At 38.6% G+C, this 20,440-nt stretch overlaps 1 protein-coding gene across 5 annotated transcripts in view; it reads right to left on the bottom strand.

Moving 5' to 3' along the window:
- Nucleotides 1–18,758, bottom strand: part of Tmem161b (transmembrane protein 161B) — a 91,338-nt gene extending 72,580 nt beyond the window's left edge. For 3 of the 5 annotated variants that reach the window (XM_060383629.1, XM_060383630.1, XM_060383631.1), the window contains exon 1: nucleotides 18,605–18,758. In XM_060383629.1, the coding sequence (XP_060239612.1) occupies nucleotides 18,605–18,607 (3 nt within the window). In that variant the 5' untranslated portion in view covers nucleotides 18,608–18,758. The remainder of the gene's footprint in view (nucleotides 1–18,604) is intronic. The other 2 variants (XM_060383632.1, XM_060383633.1) reach the window with 1 other exon arrangement.
- Between the last annotated feature and the right edge of the window lie 1,682 nt (nucleotides 18,759–20,440).

Here is a 20,440-nt window from a genome sequence, read left to right as displayed (position 1 = left end):
ACAGAACACAATGGAAAAGAGACAGCATTTTCAACAAATGGTGCTGGTCAAACTGGATGTCTCCATGTGGAAGAATGCAAATATGCATACTAAGACTCACAACCAAACCTTCGGCAGAGTGCAGGGAATCATATGAAAGAAGGGGAGTTTGATGTGGAAAGGATAGGAGCTCCACAAGGACCAAACGTATCTGGGCACAGGGTCTTTTTTGAGATGGACACTCAACCAAAGTCCATGAGAGGATAAAACCTAGAACCGCTGCTCGGATGTGACCCGTGATAGCTCAGTAATCAATTGGTTTCCCATAGTAAGGGAAACAAGGACTATTTCTAACATGAACTCAATGACTGGCTCTTTGACCTCCCCACCTCCTAAGGGAGGAGCAGTACTGTTAGGCCACAGAGGAGGACTTTGCAGCCAGTCTGGAAAATACCTGACAAAAGCGAGTCATATGAAAGGGGAGGAGGTCCTCCCCTATTAGTGGACTTGGAAAGGGGCAGGGAGGAGATGAGGGAAGGAGTGCGGGATTGGGGAGGGAATGAGGGATACAGCTGGGATACAGAATTAACAAAATGTAACTAATGAGAAAAATAAAATTATGGAAAAAAAAAAAAAAACCAGATCCATACTTACTGCCCTTCATGAAACATGTGCAGTTGGATCAAAGACCTCAACATAAAACCATATACAATGACCCTAAAAGAAGAAATAGTGGGGAATAGCTTTGAACACATTGGCTTGAGAAGACATTCTGAAAAGAATACCAATAGCACAGGCACTAAGATCTACAATTAATAAATACAATCTCGTGAAACTGAAAACTGTACGGCAAAGGACACAGTCAATCAGACAAAGTGGCAGCCTACAGAGTAAGGAAATATTTTTACTACCAACAAATCTGATAGAAGATAATATCCAAAACATATGAAGAACTAAAGCTAGATATCAAAAACAAATAACAATTTAAAAATAGAGTATGGACCTAAACAGAGAATTCTTTAAAAAGTAAAGCCAAATGGCTGAAAAACATTTAAATGTTCAAAATTATTAGCCATTAGGGAAATGCAAATCAAAATTAGAGACTCCATCTTAAACGTGTCAAAATGTCTAAGATCAAAAACACAAGTGACAGCTCAGGCTGACAAGAATGTGGAGCAAGGGGACTACTCCTCTATTGCTGGTGAGAGTGCAAACTTATGCAGCCACTATGGAAGTCAATATAGCATTTTCTTGGAAAGTTGGGAATCGATCTACCTCAAGACCCAGCTATACCACTATTGGGCATATAGTCAAATGATGCTTCATCCTACCACAAGGACACTTACTAAACAAACCATGTTCACTGATACTCCCCTCATGATAACCAGAAATTGAAGACAACCTAGTTGTCCCTCAACAGAAGAATGGATAAAAGAAAATGTGGTACACTTACACAAAGGACTACTGCTCTGCTTTAAAAAAAAAAATGGCATCATGAAACTTACAGGAAAATGGATGGAACTAGAAAAAGGTCATCCTGAGTGAGGCAATCCAAACTCAAATACAGTATGTATTCACTTCTTATTAGCCATTAAATAAATGATAGCCAAACTACAATATATAGACCCAGAGAGGATAAGCATAGGGAAAGGCACTAGAGGGGACATAGGATCTCCCTGGGTCGGGGAAAGAGATTTTATGGCTAGACTGAGTGTGGGGCAGGATAAATGGCAGGATCAGGTGAGGAGGGGGAAGGAAAGTAGGGTTGAGGATGGGAATGCAGGGAGAGACAGCTATAACTGAGAGGCATTTGAGGTATAGTATGGAAACCTCATGATAGGGAAACACCGTAAAATATGTAACAGTGATCCTAATGGAATCTCCTAATAATGGGGGTGATGGAGTGCCAGCTGGCCTTCTCTTGTCACCAAATGAGTCTTCAGGTACTGAGACTAGGTTGCATTCAACTGAGCTGTCAGCCAAGGGAATAGCAAAGATATCCCCAAACAATCCAAGCTGTGGTTAAGACAATGGCTTCCTCTGTGCAAAGTGACTGTGTGTGCGGGGTGGGGGGGTGGGAGGGAGGTTATGCTGAGGACAACCCTCACACAACTCAACAAACATGGAAAAGTAGAGCTGGAGCTACATGGTGCCTTCACCTCCATCCTCTAATGTCTTTGATGTGGGAAGATACTCTTCAGGCTACCAAAAGAGAAATGTAAATATCAACCCAGCCACAAAACCTTTTACCCATAATTTCTGCAAGACATGCTAGGGTAATGGTGGCACAGAACTTGCAGGAATAGCCAACCAGTCTGATTTGACTTATGCCAGCCTCCACGAGATAGAACCGACACTCAACACTGTTTGGATGACCAAGTATCAGAGACTAGATAGCCAAGAGAACTAGGGGAAAGCAAATACCGCTTGTCTAAAGAAAAAAGTAACAATACAATGACTGTTAATGATATTCTGCTATGCTCACAGAATGGTGTCTTATTCAACCATCATCAGAGGGGCTTTCTCCTTCAACAGATAGAAATAAACACAGAGACCAACAGCCAGACATTACCCACAAAGAGACTTTAGAACGAACACACAGCTCTAAATGGGATTTCTCCATCAAATCCTTCCCCTCATGAATCAGAGAACCCAGGAGAAAAAAGGGTGAAAAGAGTTTAAGAGCCATAGGGGACTTGAGGACACCAGAGAAACAAGGACCTCTGAACACCAGAGAAACAAGGACCTCTGAATCAACTGAGCAAGACTTGACATGAACTCACAGAGACTAAACAGCAAGAATAGCGTCTACATCAGGTCCTCTGTGTATATATTATAGCTTCCAGCTTGGTATTTTTATAGGACTCCTAAGTGTGTGAACAAGTTGGTCTCTGATTCTCGCTACTGCTCTTTGGGCTCTGTACTTTTTCATGCTTGGTTTTTATCTCCTAGAAACCTGTTCTTTTCCAATAAGAGACAAAAAAAGAATAGATCCGGAGGGGAGGGGAAGTGGAAAGGGACTGGGGGGAATAGATGGTAAGGAAACTGTAATCAAGGTATAGTGCTTTAGAAAAGAATCTATTTTCAATAAACAAAAAAAAATTTAAATTCAAATAGAAAAAAATACCCTACACATACATATATGCATATATGTCTCTCTATATACATATAGGTATATGTGTATATGAGTGTGTGATGTGTGTACTTATATATAGCAAAAGAGACAGAGTCAATGTTAACACTTACAGGTCAAATTAGATACAAGGCCTAAAAACAAAGTGTAGCTTTAGTTCTTTATCCTACTGAATAGAAGCATAAATAAGTATGGACTACATTAAATATGAAAACTGTGGTGATCACAGGTAATATGAACCTGGTCAGAATAAACTAAATAAATGGTGTCTAGATACTTTGATGGTACATGTAGTGATGTTGGAAAACTCAGATTTCTTTTCAAGATCTTCAAATTAGCTCCTAAGAATAAGGATGGCCAGTAGATATAAGTTATAAAAGAGTAGAGTACCTTCAGATTATGAGAATTTTGGTTAAAAACAGAACACATGTATTGAATGGATGACTAACAACAGACTGTTAAATCTACCTAAGTAACTATAAGCTTAGGTACAATATCAGAAAAATGAATGATCAGGATTTAGAACTTTTAAATGTTATAAGAATTAAAACACAGATAAATAGCTTCTCCTTTTTTTAATTTTTTATTTTAATTTATTTGCATTAGTATGAAGGTGTTGGATCCCTTGGAACTGGAGTTACAGACAGTTGTGAGCTGCCACGTGGGTGGGTGCTGGGAATTGAACCCAGGGCCTTTGGAAGAGCAGACAGTGCTCTTAGCCACTGAGCCATCCCTTCAGCCCTGATAAATAGCTTTTCAATAGCCAAAAAAAAGCATCAGACAGTATTTAAGATGTCCCTAAAAAACAGACACAACAGGATTTCTGAAGACAGGAAAAAAAAAAGAGCCATAAAATAAATGCTAGGGTTATCATCTGAATCAATGTCATTAAAGGAGGGTTGGAAAACTGATAAAATCACACAGGTGAATGACTGACTGACAGCCCTAAGCTGAGGCTTTTAAGATGGTTGCTCTAACAGGTCAAGGGATTAAGAACAGTTTAGACTTAATCCAAAAGTGAAATCCTCTCTACTCCAATACTGGTAAAAGCAACATAAATAAGCTCAGTCAGACAAGAACTCTTTTTTATGTGCCATCTCCAGCAGCACAGAACTGATTATATGAGCTAGTCCTGCCTTGAGTCAGACATCAGTAAGAGTAAACTGGACTAAAAGTTTAATTTTCAAAACAAGGCCTTTACCATAAATAAAATTAATAGAAGAATTTTAGAAAAGCAGCTAAAGAGGCCTGGCACCATGGTTCCATAGGTAATGGTGCCTGGAGCCAAACCTTATCACCTGAGTTTAATCCCTGAAACTCACATGGTGTCAAGACCACTCTCATGAACTGTTCTCTCACCTCAGTAGCACTTGTCTCCCCCAAATAAATGCTTCTTCTTTAATGCCAAAAAGAAAAGCAGCTAAAGAGTAAGTTCAACAATTGAAACTTAGGATTTATGAATTCCTATCAAATGGCATCTTCAGCTATCAAATAACCATGCCATATTGTTCAATTTATTCCAACAAACAACAGCATATATAACAACTATGAGTTGAGCTAAAAAGATAATTTTTTTTCATGACTCTATTAGGGACACTGTTTTATTTTTTTCTTATTTTAATTAATTAATTACAATTTATTCACTTTGTATCCCCGCTGCAGGCCCCTCCCTCATCTCCTCCCACTTCCACCTACCCTCCCTCTTCTCCCCCTATGCCCTTTCCCTAGTCCAATGATAGGGGAGATCCTCCTTCCCTTCTATCTGACCCTAGCCTATCAGGTCTCATCAAGGCCGGCTGCATCAACTTCCTCTGTGGTCTGGCAAGGTGCACCCCCAGGGGGAGGTATCAAAGAGCCAGACACTGAGTTCGTGTCAGAAACAGCCCCTGTACCCCTTACTAGGGAACCCACTTGGAAACTGAGCAGCCTATTGGCTTCCTCTGAACAGGGCTAGGTCCTCCCCATGCAAAGTCCTTGGTTGCTATATCAGTCTCTGCAGGACCCCATGGGCCCAGGTTTTTTGGCTCTGTTGTTCTCCTTGTGGAGTTCCTGTCCCCTCAGGATCTTTCTACCTCCCTCTTCTTCCGTAAGGTGTCCTGCACCCTGCCCAGAGTTTGGCTATGAGTCTCAGTATCTCCTTTGATACCCTGGTGGGTAGAGTCTTTCAGAGCTCCTCTGTGGAAGGTTCCTGTCCTGTTACACAATGGACTACTACTCAGCAATTAAAAACAAGGAAATCATGAAATTTGCAGGCAAATGGTAGGAACTAGAAAGATCATCCTGAGTGAGGTAACCCAAAAGCTGAAAGACACATATGGTGTTTTATACTCACTTATAAGTGGAAATTAGCCATATATATTAAACATATTAAAATCTATAGTTATAAAGAAGCTAAACAACAAGGAGGACCTAGGGAAGATGCTTAATCTTCATTCAGAAGGGTAAAGAGAATAGTCAAGGGAAGTAGGAGAAGACAATAGATAAATTTTTAAAATGAATTGTTTACAGAATTCTTTACTTTGCCAGTATCGGTTTCATTGTCAAAATAATTTTTAATTTCTTTAAAATAAAAATATAAATTTTACTGTTATTTTCTAACAAAAAAAGTTAACATATTTTAAAACTGAAGTGCTGAGCTTGAAAGATGGTGCAACAATTAAGAGCACATACTGGGGGGTCCATGCTTTTATTCTCACCCCCCAGGAGGCCAAGGCAAATGGATCATTGAATTCAAGGCCAGCCTGATTTACATACCAAGTTCTAGAAGAGCCAGGACTACATAGATAGACCCTATCCTAAGGAACAAAACAGAACAAAGCCAAACACCAGAATTCAAGCTGCTCTTGTGGAGAACCTCAGATCCCTTCTACCAGCCTTTCCAAGAAGCTCACATCCGGCCTGTAGCTCCAAGGCGTCCACTAGTACTTTTGGCCTCTTTAAGAGGCTGACCTTATGAGAACATACAAATACATACACAAATGAACATAGACGTACTTTTAAAATAGTAAAATACTTTTAAAATTATTAAAACTGATTTTTGAAAGTATAAATCTCAAAAAAACTAAACATAAGGTAATTTCTTTATGAAAAATAACAAGACATTTTCTTCAATATGAGTTGATAAAGCAAACGAGAAACTAAAAAATAGAGCAAAGTTTCACAAGAATAGAGGGCATGTTAATACAATTCATAAACGATTCTAACATACTAGTATTAAAATTAATAGTTGTTTTAAATGATGTAATGGTTTACTTTAAATGATATAGTTATAGTGACTAAATTGTTCAATACCTCATATAATGCAATACTATAGTCATTAAAACACTGACAATGAATCAATTATCTTAGAAGATGTTACTTAGTCACTTCATCTCTAGCTAGGACATGAATAAATGTTTCACCTTAGTACTGAAAAGTAACAACAACAAAAAAGCTCAGTCTAAAGAGGGCATCCTAAATTCTCCCACTTTTCTTAAGTGTAAGAATGTTCTCTAAAACTGCAGAAAATAGGTCTATATTCAATGAAGTTATTTGCTGAAAGCAACAGACATTTGATTTTTACAAATCATCTTGTTCAAAATAACTCCAACTCAGTCTTTACCATTTACTTCCTCCTGGAACCTTCTATAATTTTCCATTTTCTACCTAAAACCAGTACATATACCTCCAAATTAGCCACTGTCATGCTCAGCTCTGATCACTGATGGAAGGATCTCCCCCACTAAAATTGTACTCATTTCTTCCACTTTACTCCAACCTTGTTCTCCAGGAAGTTATCGTGGTAGTTTTAATACCACAAAATAAATATTTACTTCTTGATGAAATAAAAGAACAAAGGGTAAATTTGCGCTGTTGCTTTATTATAGTCACTGTACGAAGCACTGAACTTTAACATAAAGGAAAAGCATTCCTCTTATTACTAAAAAAACAATATATCAAGTTTTCTATACATCTAAGACAACAATTTAATGTAATAGCTATTTGTGTCACAAATACTTTAATCCACACAAAGTACAAATTACAAACCATGTTAAGTGCACTAGTAATGGTTCATAAAGCAAATCTAAAATGAATATTCAGCTATAAGTTTAAAGTTATAAATACAAAACCCAAGAAACTTTAAACATGTACGTCTAAAGTTAACTGTTGGTTAAATGCACTTATGGTGAATAATTAAACACACTACAGTACCGTGTAGTTTTGTCATTAGCTACACAACAATTGGAAAGCTCTCTCTTCCATACTCATTGTTTACCTCTACAAAAATTGGCAAATGATCGTTCAAATCCCAAGCAGATCTTACTGCTTATGAATTTCACATTTTAACCAAATACACATCTAGTGTTGAAAATTTAACAACTTTATACGACCAACAGTGTCTGACATGAAGTTTTTGGCTAATGATAATAAATAATGATCACTTACTTAAAAAGATGAAATGAGCTACAACTTTTAAGAAGCTTCAAAGCAAACTAACAGTTACAAATTAGTGAAAAGTCTAGACTTAGCCCACTCCTCTACAGTCTCACCTCAACCAACCAACCAAACAAACAAACAAACAAGCAAACAAACAAACAAACAAATCCCCAGGGTCATTGACATGCTTGGAGAGTTAGGTAAAGCCTTTACTACCAAGCCTGAGGACCTGAGTGGGATCTCCTGGACACACACAGTAGAAAAACGACTCCCAGCCATTTTCAGATCTCCATACACATTCCACACACCAGGCAAGTGCACCTGTTGCTATACACACATACAAAGGTACTCAATATTTTTTTTAATCTTTTTATCTTCAGAAACTTGTGACTTATTTTTTTTAACTCTATTATAGAAACTTAGTAAATTCTCCCTTTAAGTGACCTGAAGGTTTTGTTTTTTAAATGGTAAGGATTTTTTTTTCTCCTAATCAGTGGCTATTGAGAGAAAAGAGTTGGGAATATGGCTTAGCACTGGAAAAATAATGGAACAAAATTCCTTGAGGGTATGACTCATACACCAGGAATCTCTGCACTTGGGAAATTTTATCAGGAAACTGGGATCAAAGCTAGCCTGCCTTACAGAGTTAAAGTTCTAGGGTGGCCTCAGGTCCATATTGGAAGAAGAGGAAAAGGACATTAGAACTATGATGACCACAAACACTTCTAGTAAAAATGATTGATGGACAAACTATACAAAAATGCAAGCACTCAAAAAGCATTAGTTGAAATTATACCAGAAAATAATTTTAATCTTAAAAAATAAGCCTTTCAAGGTCATAATCTCCAGTATAATGAATGTTTTGCATTTTTTTCCTATTTTTCTTTTTCTTTTTCAGAAAAATGTGTTGACAATTACTTCCAAAATCCAGTTGACAAGTCTTCTACTTTTTTATCTTAAAAAGTGTAAGAATTTTTAAGCATAATAAATACAAAATTTGCTGGGCATGGTAGCATACTCCCATAATCCCAGGTCCTGGAAGTTGGTGGCAAAAACCAAACAGCAACACTTATGAAATAAGAATCAATGGTTTCCCTTTTGAACAAGGCTAAACACAAAAGAATGGTTCCAGTGACAGAATAATAATAACACAGACATCCCCAAAAGCCTAAAGAATAAGAACCATTTATAATTAGTCACTTACAATCATCATAAATCAGTAAACGGAAGCAGAAGGTGACACTGCTTTTCCAAGTTGATCATGCCAGTAGAGCAAACAGAAACAATCAGCAAATAAGGATAACAAACTCCAGCTGAGCACAGAATGGTGTGAAGGACAAACAGATAATTCAGATAACTGAGATTATTATTTTTAAAGGCTGCTATTTATCACAGAGATTTAAAAAAAAGTGAAGTTTACTTTAAAAAGTAAACACAGGATTTTAACTCAGTAATCAAACACTTCCCTCAGCATTGCAAAACTAAAACCTAACTGTGCTAAGTATTAATGGCAGGCACTGGCTGTTGGCAGCCTGCGATGAATATTCATAAACTAGAACAGTAAGGCTCCTAGTGATATGGCACTTGCACTGGACAAAAGTTCCCTTTTCTCTTTTCCTTGCCCATTCATTCTATCCTACATCTCCTCTAATTCCAAACCTCTTTACACCTAAGAATTTGCTGCAAAGATACTATCACTATCAGCCAGCAGGTGTTTCCAACCTGTGTGACATGTACTGCAGGACAATTATGATTGTGACCCAACACAAAATAGTAAATTGGCATAAAATATGACAGTTTTTTTAGTGTGACTTCTCTTGTAACTCAACTGTATAGTTGTTGAGCATGAAGTTGATAATGCCTTAAAAGTCCTATTTTACATCTAAAAAAAATCTGTTAATTAAACTGTTAGTGGTTGTGAATAAGTAACCTGTCTGCTCACAAAATGGAAGGGAAAGCAAGTGGCTCTGAGAGATCAGTTTTTGTAACTCTTATGGAAACAAAGTTTCAGTTGTAAGCAATAGCCATTACAACAGGTGGAACAAGTATGATACAGAACACTTACAATAATTAAGAAACACTTGTCAGCATTACTTCAAGTCCATGCCCAGACTTAAATGATTAATACTCTAGTATGAAGGAATGTTTTTTTTTTTAAACTAGATATAGTTAGGCAAAAGAGATACTAAGAACTCTATACTGTGACACTCTGTAACAGTGAAACAAGTTTAGCACTTGACTTAGAAATGTCAACCATGTCTTCTCCTGCTTCAGATCACTTCCCCCTGGAGGTGCAGCCTTGCCAGGTCACAGAAGAAGAGGATGCAGCCATGATGCATGATGAGACCTGATAGGCTAGGGTCAAATGGAAGGGGCAGACGACCTCCCCTATCAGTAGACTAGGGGAAAGGCATAGGGGGGAAGAAGGAGGGAGGCTGGGATTGGCAGGGAGCCACAGCCGGGATACAAAGTGAATAAATCGTAATAAATAATAAATAAAAAAAGAAATATCAACCATGCTATGTTTAACTGTCATAACCAATTTTTCTAATACTATTTGTTGCATCCACTATCATCTAGGCTTGGGATAATTTTTCAAAAGTATAATTATATAAATTATAAAAATTACTAAACGCAAAAGCTCAGGCTAGTGTTGAACCTGTGATTCTCTTGCCTCAGCCTTTAGAGGAGCTAAGATTATAAGCTTGAACCAAGACTAACAAAAATTATTATTGCTTATTATAATATTATCTGTATAAGGAAATCATGTTTAATTTTTAATGCTGGGTTAAATTTTTTAAATTAAATTATTTTATAAGTTAAAAGTTATCAAATTAAGCAATAATCAGCCTGACCAAGTGCACAGTGGCCCAGGAAGCTTATAAGTCAAGTTCTATCACCACTATCCGTTTCTGTGGAAAGGTTCCTGTACTTTTATTGTGCCTCCATCTGTAAAACTGTGGTTAAAACAAAACAAAACCCCAGAATTTAACATAAGGACTTAAATGAAATTAACTTTTAGAATAGCTGATGAATTACAACTGCTAAAAATACATTCAGCTATTAAATTCAATGTTTATCCAGCTGTAGTGTGATAACCCTGACAAAAGCAACTGACTAGAGACAGCTGTTCTGGCTTACAGTTCTAGGGTAGTCAGGGAGCAGGAACTTGAAGCAGTAAGTCACACTCCATCTGCAGTCAAGATCAGTGAGCAATGAATAAATACACTCATGCTATTGATCAGCTTGTTCTCTCATCTCATACAACACAGTACCTCCTTCCATAGAAGAGTTCACCCACGGAGAGGGTGGGCCTTTCTACCTCAATTAAAATTAATTTTCCTGGGAAGCATTACAATTGTTCCCCTTTTTCCTAAATCTTATACTTTATGCCAAAATACAAAAGATATTCCATCTACTTTAATAATAGAATTACTCTTTCTGTTTTATTTAAATATATATTTATTTAAATATATCTAAATAAATAAATATATATTTATTTAAATAAAACAGAAAGAGTAAATATATATATATACACACATATGAAGGCACAACTGGGATTTTTGGTGGCTGAGGTACATTTTCTCAGAACTCTGACGAGGCAGAGGACTAACGTTGGCACACTGTATAGCAAGGTTACATATGGGCCCCCTATCTGGGATGAGCAGACACATGTGTTACATCTTCCCAGGAAATGTTTTCTCACACAACACTCCCTTGCAATACAAGCACCATGGTGGCAGAGTACTTGACTGGCCAATACAGTCCTGGATCTGTCTTAGAATAAAGAAAAGGGGAGGAGGTTAGAAAAACAGTAGGAAAGGAAGAAGAAAACTATGAAGACATGAGGGAACCTTAAATATTACAAAGTAGAAGCCAACAATCTGCAAGGGCTATAAAATTGCATGGTTCCAATTATACAACATTCTGGAAAGCCTTGATTATGGTGAAAAAGATCACTAGTTCCTAGAGAAAGGGAAACAGGAATTATGAATTCAGGGGAGTAAAATACTCTTACACAATAAAGATGAATAGAATAATATATTCATCCAAACCAACAAAAAAGTATGATCAAAATACATTGTATAAGATTCTCAATGATAGGGAATGACCTTCTCCTGTTCTATTTGATCTTACCCTATATGATCTCATCAGGGTTAGTGGCATCATCTTCCTCTGTGGCCTGGTAAGGCTGCACCCCCCAGGAGGAGGTGATCAAAGAGCCAGCCACTGAATTCATGTCAGGGACAGCCCATGTTCCCATTACTAGTGAACCCACTTGAAACTGAGCAGCCTATGGGCTTTCTCTGAGCAGGGGGTCTAGGTCTTTTCCATGAAAGGGCCTTGGTTGGACTATTGGTCCCTGCAGGGCACCACTGGGTCCAGGTTTTTTTTGCTCTATTGGTCTCCCTGTGGAGTTCCTGTCCCCTTCAGGTCCTTCTATCTATCTCCCTCTTCTTCCATAAGGTTTCCTGCACTCGGCCCAATGTTTGGCTATGAGTCTCAGTATCTCCTTCAATTACCCTGATGAGCAAACTCTCTCAGAGGTCCTCTGTGGAAGGCTCCTGTCTTGTTCCTTGTCTTCTCCTATTTCCAATGACTATTCTGTTTGCCCTTCTGAGTGAGGTTTCAGCCTCTTCCCTAGGGTCTTCCTTGTTTAGCTTCCTTAGAACTACAGAGTTTAGTATGTTTATCCTATAATATATGGCTAATATCCACTTATAAGTGAGTATACACCATATTGTCTTTCATATCAGTGGGTTAGGGAAGGGGGAGAAGAGGGTGGATGGGACAGGAGGGAGATGAGAAAGGGGGCTACAGTTGGAATACAAAGTGAATAAATTGCAATAAACAAATAAATAATTAAATAAGGAAAAAGTAAAGTGAATGTATTGTAATAAGTCAATAAAAAAGAAAAATAAACACATACACATACAAAGATCTAGCCAGTATAATTCCATCCATACATAAAAAGAAAGAAGCACTTATACTTGGTGATCATTCCCCATCTATGATGACTAATAACATAATTACAATAAAATCATTTTCTGCTCTTGATATTATCAAATTATAAATTACTAGTTAGTAGATAACACTCTCATGAGTCAAACAGCACTGATCTGTATGATCTGTTATATATTTTTGCATGCATTAATCGATATATGTACTCACATACATTAGATGCCTAGCCCATATTTATATATGTATAATCACATATACACACATTTTATGTAAATATAATTGTATTAGTATCCTTATGAAATATTTAGGACATTTTTATAGTAAAAGTGTGTTATTTATCAGCAAATCAAAACTAATTCCATGTACCTTATGTACCTGAAAATCACACCCAACTTTGTCAATAAAACTGTAAAGGTTGTTAAACTTTCTCTGATGAAAATACTGGAGTTAATTTGATTTGAATAAAGTGACTAATCATTATACAGAAGTCCTAAGAATCACATGTGTGAGCATGTGTATTTAGTACAATGCAAGGTGACTTTTGTAATGTTTACAAAATACCAGTAAAAATACCAGTAAAACAATTCCTTCTGTAACTTATATCAAAGTTGGAATTCATTAGTTCATATAAAATAAGGTTAATAATGTGCTAAAATAGCAAACTTAATAAATTTGTAAGTTTAAAAACAAGATTCTCAATGAATGACAATATATTGTAAAAAAAAATGAAAAGATATATCACTCTGGCAAAAGTAATAGATAATGGAGAGGACATGTACTACAACAGAAACTATGCATACAACCCCAAAGCTAATCTAAACATATGCATGCAGGCAAAACACCGAGACATAAAATTAACTAAATATTGAGTTCAGGAAAAAAACAAACTTCAAGGGGTTTTAGAATTTAGAGCACTTGCTACTCTTTAAGAAGACTGGTTCTGAACACTCACATATGACTCACAACTAGGGGATCAACACCTTCTGGCCTCTGTACCAGACATACATATGGTATGTGTGTGTGTTTGTGTGTGTGTATATACATACACACACACATACATACACAGAAACACAAGACCCACATACAGGCAAGCGCTCATATCCACAAAATAAAAAATAAATCTTTAAACAATAAAAGGCTTCATTTTTTTTCAGTAAGTGATGCAAAACTGCAATCTATGAAAGCAATGCCACTATCTACATACTTAAAAATAATTATCTATAATCATCCTGTTCACTGAAAACCTATAATTTTACTGGAAATCTTACAATTACATTTATTCTTCACTACAGCGTGCAGCCACCACATCATTTTCTATCCATCCCCTCTGCTTTCTTTTTTTTTTTAATTTCAGTTTATTTACTTTACATTCCAAAGGTGTCCCTTCCTCCTCTCCCAGTCTTCCCCTTCCCCTACTATCCCCTTCCTTTCTCCCTTTTCCCCAAGAAAACGGTGCATCCCCCTTCCTGTTGTATCAACCCTCCCTATCACATTAGGTCACATCAGGACTGAGTATGTCCTCAACCCCTGAGGCCACCCTGCCAGCAGAAGTGATCCAATATGTTAGAAACAACACACCTCCCCCCACCCCCATCACCTATTGGCCTCATCTGTGCAGGAGGCCTAGATCCAGACCATGCATGCTCCTTAGTTGGATGTCTCAGTCTCTGTAAGACCCCACTGGACTGGGTTAGTTGTCTCTGTTGGTCTTCTTGTGATGTTCTTGTCCCCTCCAGGTCCTTCCATCTTTCCCCTTCCAACACTTCCACTATGTTCACAGTGGCTTTATTTGTAATAGCCAGAAACTGGACCAACCTAGATGCCTCTCAAATGAAGAATGGTTACAGAAATTGTGGTACATTTACACAATGGAATACTACTCAGCTATTAAAAACAAATCATGAAATTTGCAGGCAAATGAATGGAACTAGAAAAGATCATCCTAAGTGAGGTAACCCAGACCCAGAAAAGACAGATGAAACAGGAGCCTAACTTGACTGGAAAGCTCCAGCCAGCAGCGGACAGAAACAGATGCTGGGACTTGCAGCCAAGCATAGATGGAGCTCCCCAGGGATCCTGTGAAAGTGTTGGGGTAAAGACAGAAGGGACCTTCTGCTTTTTTGCTTCATTTACCACAGTTAGCATACTGTCTGCTTCACTACAGGATCAGCAATCGGCCTCTCTGAATAGAAACAAGCTCCCAAAAGGCAGTTATTTGTTTTATAGACAGTTATATCCTTGGCCTATCAATGTTGAAAAAAATAGTGAATGAGTGATTGAACAAGTATCCTTTGAAATAAGAATAGGACTTTTTTAACACTTGTCAGGTAAAACAGAGGTATAGTCAATTCAGCCAAACCAATTATGTTTTACATAATTCCAGAGCAGATGGTAAACTATAGTTTGTCTTCTCCAAAACTCATGCTAACATTTAATTTCCACTGCATTAAGAGGGAAGAAACTTAACCTAACTCATCTTTCAGGATATTGCCATTGGGATGTAATTAAAATCAGACAAGGTCACCACAGCAGTTCCTATAATTAAAGTGAGGAAAGATATATGCATTAACATATGCACACCCTAACTCTTGCCATATGTCTACCTGAAACACTACACTCTTGCCAGCGAAGCCATCACTAGATGAGGTCTCTCAACCTTGGACCAGAACTGTGAACCACTAAATCCATTTCTCACAATTTACATTCTGTGGTGTTACACTATCAGCAATGGAAAATGGAATAAAACAGGTGGTACACAAGGAATAAAAGGGAGTTAACACTTGTTTTTTTCTACAAAGGTGCTCAGGGATAATTGGTTGAATTAACCAAATACTGGAGAAATAGGAACTCTCTAATACAGCATTGACCAGGCCTCTTGAAGGAAAAATGAGCAAAGAAGAATCTCTGAAAAAGGAAATCAGAAAACTTCAGAATAAACTCAAATCTCTGCCACTACATGCTCAATGCTGAAATCTCCTTAGAGCCTGAACTTCAAACTACATGTCTGATTTTAACTCGAATGCAAAAGAACTTCTAATAAATACACCCAAGTTTCTTAACCGTCCACTTTCCTCTAAGGATGGTCTGAAGACCACTTGCTTCAGACTTAACTATAGAAGTTATCAGAAATAACACTCAGAGTTGGGAGTGATGGCTCACACAATAATTACAGCACTTGGGAGGCTGAAGCATGAAAGCATGGAGTTCAAAGTCAGCTTGAACTTGTATTTAAACAAACAAACAAGCAAAGACTCTGAAAGTTCACCACTCAATAATGGGGTCCAAATGTACATTTCCAAGTTCACAGATAACATCTATTCCTTGACTCCCCCAATTTAAAATCAATTCATTGGTCTATACTCTTTAAGCACACTGCATGTACTTCTCTCATAATACCTATCACACTAACTCTTGCCAGCTCTACTCCTCACCAACTCTGACTATAGTAATGCTTTCTGTCTCCCCAGAGCTAACAACAAATTATTATAAAATGCTACATTAACTAAACAAGCCACAAGGCATCTACAACTGAAAATACTAGCTCTAATCACTTTACTGTTCTCCCATAAATTAGCATGAATGCAAGATTTCCATCACAACAGAAAGTATAACAGAACTGGTATATTGAAATATTCCTACTGAATATTTCACAAACTGAAAGAAAAAGAATTCAGCCTCTATCACAAGTCTATTGTCATTTGCTCACCAAACAAGAACCTGATATATACAGCACAGCTCTGAAGTTTAGGGCTACATAGCATATCAGAGAATGAGATGGCAGAATAAATTTATAACCAATTAAACAACAGAAAAAACAAAATGTCCAGTATGCAGAAGCATTTATAACACAGTAGTGAAATACTTGGCCTAATATAAAGACAAAGATTCCAAGACTACCCAGATGATGTATGAAATTATTAAAAAAGAAAGATTTTATTAATTAAAAAAAAAAGAATTAAAAGGTCAAGGAAACAAGATTAAATCTTAATCATGAAAGAAAGTTCTAAGTGACTGAATGTATAAGAATCAGAAGATGACTAAAACCCAATTCTTTCAAAGGAATCTAGACCTTCTTATAGTGCTAGTGATCTTAGCAAATTCATGAGACTAATGAGCAGAACCTGGGTCTTCAGAGTTATTTGTAGTGCTCTTCTCATTATATGGTTGGCAATTTAATAGAAACTGTTAATTCAACGACACTGTGACCTAAATTCAGTCCATCCTCATTTCATTTTTTTTCTTAAGGATTCCAATCATTGACTGCAAATATGTACACAAACATGATCAATTTCATAGCTGTGAACAACTTCAGTCAAGTAACTTAAAATAAGTTTTTGTCACAATGGGGACAGCTAACTACCAGGCCCCACATTGTGAAAAATCACCATGAGATTAGCTAAAAGTATAGCTACTTCTTTGGAGCTGCCAGATTATTTCTATGGATCTCAGAATACAAGGAACATAGTCTAATTCAGCTCTGTAACTAATCTAAGAAATTTATTTACACACTATCATCAACTTTGTAGACGAAGTCAAAATTTACACTTAAGAAACTGAGATCAAGTTCATGAGATGTCACCTCAAGTATATCACTGCCTGTCTCTAGACTCCACATTCTTCCTTATGTAAAATTTGAAGGGATTAGGAGATTGACTTGATTTTGATTCCTTCCAGTTCTGATGTTCCCTCTCTAATTTCATTATGCCAAATGAAAACAGACCTCTCTTAAGGAATGTAAGCTATATTATTCAGAGGTTCAAAACAAAACAAAACAAAACAAAAATGCTGCTAAAAGAAATGTCACATGGTAGAGTGCAACTGGAACCAGATGAGTTTTTATTCTCAAGTAAATCCTTCTAAAATTATCACACAGAACAGCTAAAACTGGCAGTATTTGACCCTGAAAAAGGAGGCATGGCCAAACTGGGAGTAGTGACACGTCTTTGATCCCAGCACTTGGGAAGTAAAGGCAGATTGATCTCTGAATGGGAGGACAGCCTGGTGTACTGAAGCTAGAATCCAAGACAGAAGCCCCTGAAGATGAGGGTTTGAAATCTTCCACGTGGCTGATTGCCTGTTTAGTTTTACCAGAACCTTGTGATCTTGGAAACAGTAAGTCTGTTTTTAAAATCCTTTTATGTTCCAGAAAACAGTTTACTTCAGTTACCATCCCCTACACAACAACTTGCCCTCCTCCCACCTTTCTACAATAAAGCCAAACGTAGACCTTTCAAAATCCCAGTGTTGATTTCATATGTTAACTTCTGAACTGTGTGATTAGTCAACATCCACCAGTAAAAGTCTAGTTCTTATCTAAAGTTGATTAAGACTTTTTTTTCTTACAAGTCACTGAACGTTGTCCTTCTTTGCACCTGTAACAGCACAGGAACTCTCTGAATGACTGACCTCACAGTAAAATACCCTTTGGTTACCCTGCTTTCCAACTTACCTTCCCTTACCAGGTTCTTTCTATATTTACTTACCTCCATGAAATCATTTTTACCTAACCTTTAAGACACTTGTAAATATTACGACTGAGGCTATTCTCCCTACTAAAACAGAAATGTACAACAGAAAATTACAAATTTTTCTTACAGGATAAATCTGTTGGTACTCAACTTGGGCATTTTTTTAAAGTGACAATATTTCCATTTCTGAAATAGTTTAGTTTTAAGAGAAATCCAATTTTGTCTTAAGTGCCCCTCGTTGCTTGTCTCTAAGAAGGAGACAAGTGGTGTTCAAAGGTACTTCTACGTCCTTAATTCTTGTCCCCAAGCCTGAGGCGGGAAAGGTAGCAGAGACAAGCTGATGAGTTGAGCAAGGTCATCTGTGGGCCACCTGGTGCCACAGGCCAAATGCGATGGCAGTACACTAGTTCTGCTTATTCCGGCAGACCCGACCTCCCACGACCCCACAGGTCCCTCCGCCGGAACCCCTGCGGCGGCCGCGCGCACTCCGAGCAGGGGGGTGGGAGGGTGGTCGTGCCCGCAGTTCATCACAACGCTCCAGCAGGTTCCATTCTGAGCAGGGGCATCCACCGGCTCCTTTCACAGACTGACCTCCCCGCCCTTTCCCCCTGAAGGTTCTCACTCTGGTCCTCAAAGAAGGACTCACCATAACGCCCAGAATAGGTCGTGAGGCAGACACTTTAGAGTCGCCGGGACGGTCTTAAATATCCCCTCCAGGTTCTGCAAAACCGATTTCTCCAAAACGCGAGGTAAAAGGTCTTCCGGCTCTGCCGGAAGTCCTGCCCGCGAGGGACAGGAAGTTCCTCCCTCTCCTGACCACCGGTGACCCCACGCCACGCAGAGAGGAGGAGCCGCAAGGCGTCCTCTAAAGCTACTTCCGTGAGTGTGAGGATAGGGCGGGGGTGGGGGCTGACCTTGAGAGCTCGGGGGCGCAGGCGCACAGGTAGGTGGGCGTGGCGGCGTGCGTCCGGCGGGGTTGCTAGGTAGGCTGGGTACTTTCCCACCGATCTGGTGGTGATGTTTGTTTTGGAGCAGCCATCAGCTGAGTTGTTGTAGACCAGTTACCCTGTCGGCTGAGTGAGGATAAAGAGCATCCTAGGCTGTATTCGTGCGCAGGTAACTGAGAAATTATCGAACTCAGCCAGCGTCCTGTCTTTCGGTTTTCCTTACGCAGTACCTTGGAATTTTGGTGAAAACCGACATCCTACCTAAGCACCATCCTCTCTCAGAGCAATGGAATGTGGCCTTTAGAAGTTCTTCGCCCTTCACAAATGCCTGCTGAAGCCAAAGGCTGTCCACCGAGAACAAAAGCACTGAGAAAATTCGATATGGACACTTCCTACCTACTAATACCAATATAAACAGAAAAAAGCATAACACGAAGTGAAATTTTCATATTCACTTAGATGCTTTGTGACACTCCCCCTCCACTCCATATCCATACCAGTGAACTCTGTCTTTTTTATTGTGATGAAAGCTAACTAACGCTGGAGGCAAATTTGAAATAACTGAAAGGGTTAGGCTAACTTTGTAACCTATATGTCTTCTAAAGCCTATAGTTTTGAGTTTTAGGTCCAGGTTAAGCTAAAGCCTCTTAGTACCTTTCCAGAGAGTGAAGGAATGTGACCCTATCTGTGAGGACAGATATAAAAAAAGGGCAAGCAAGCAATGACCTTCACTCAGCAAAAGAACGACCAGACCCTTGTCCTTGAGATAGCGTTTCTTAGCAACAAACCTAGACTTCTTCTGAGTAGCTTTTGACCTCCAGCCAAGAGCCCGCAGCCCTAATCTTCAAGGATGAGCTAACCACCCCCACCTTCAATTGCAGCTGCATCCACACTTGGCAGGACTGGCCAAGCTTGAGCACCTAAGACTAACCAATTATCTTACTTTATAGCTTCCTCATCCAATCCTAAATTGCCAAAACTAGAACTTCAAATCTCTCGAAATTTTTCTTTTAAAAACCTAAAGGCCTTTGTCTCCCGGTGCCACTCTTTGCTGACCAGCAGGGGTGACCCCGTTGTACAATGGTTAATAAACCTCTTGCTTTTGCAACGAGTCTTGGTCTGGGGGAGTTTCTGGGAAGGGCGCGATTGAACTCCTGAGCTGTGAGACCCCCAGGTCTTACATAACTACCATGCATCTTTGATCCAGAAATGTATCACACCATTTGAGAAGACTTATGGAAACTTTCCTTATCTTACCTTCATCATGAGACATCTTTATTTATTTATTTATTACATCTTATTCACTTTGTATCCCAGCTGTAGCCCCCTTCCTCATCTCCCAGACCCACCCATGCCCCTTCCCTAGTCCACTATGGGGGAAGTGGGAACCTCCCCCTCTTCTATCTGATCCTAGCCTATCAGTTCTCGTCAGGGCTGTCTGCATTGTCTTCCTCTGTGGCCCAGCAAAGCTGCAACCCCTCAGGGGGAGGTGATCAAAGAAGCAGCCATTGAGTTCATGTCAGAGACAGCCCCTG

The sequence above is a fragment of the Meriones unguiculatus genome, chromosome 5 (genome assembly GCF_030254825.1).
Source record: "Meriones unguiculatus strain TT.TT164.6M chromosome 5, Bangor_MerUng_6.1, whole genome shotgun sequence".
Taxonomy (NCBI): domain Eukaryota; kingdom Metazoa; phylum Chordata; class Mammalia; order Rodentia; family Muridae; genus Meriones; species Meriones unguiculatus.
The sequence above is the reverse complement of the archived record's forward strand: the minus strand, read 5'-3'. Positions and strand labels throughout refer to the sequence as shown.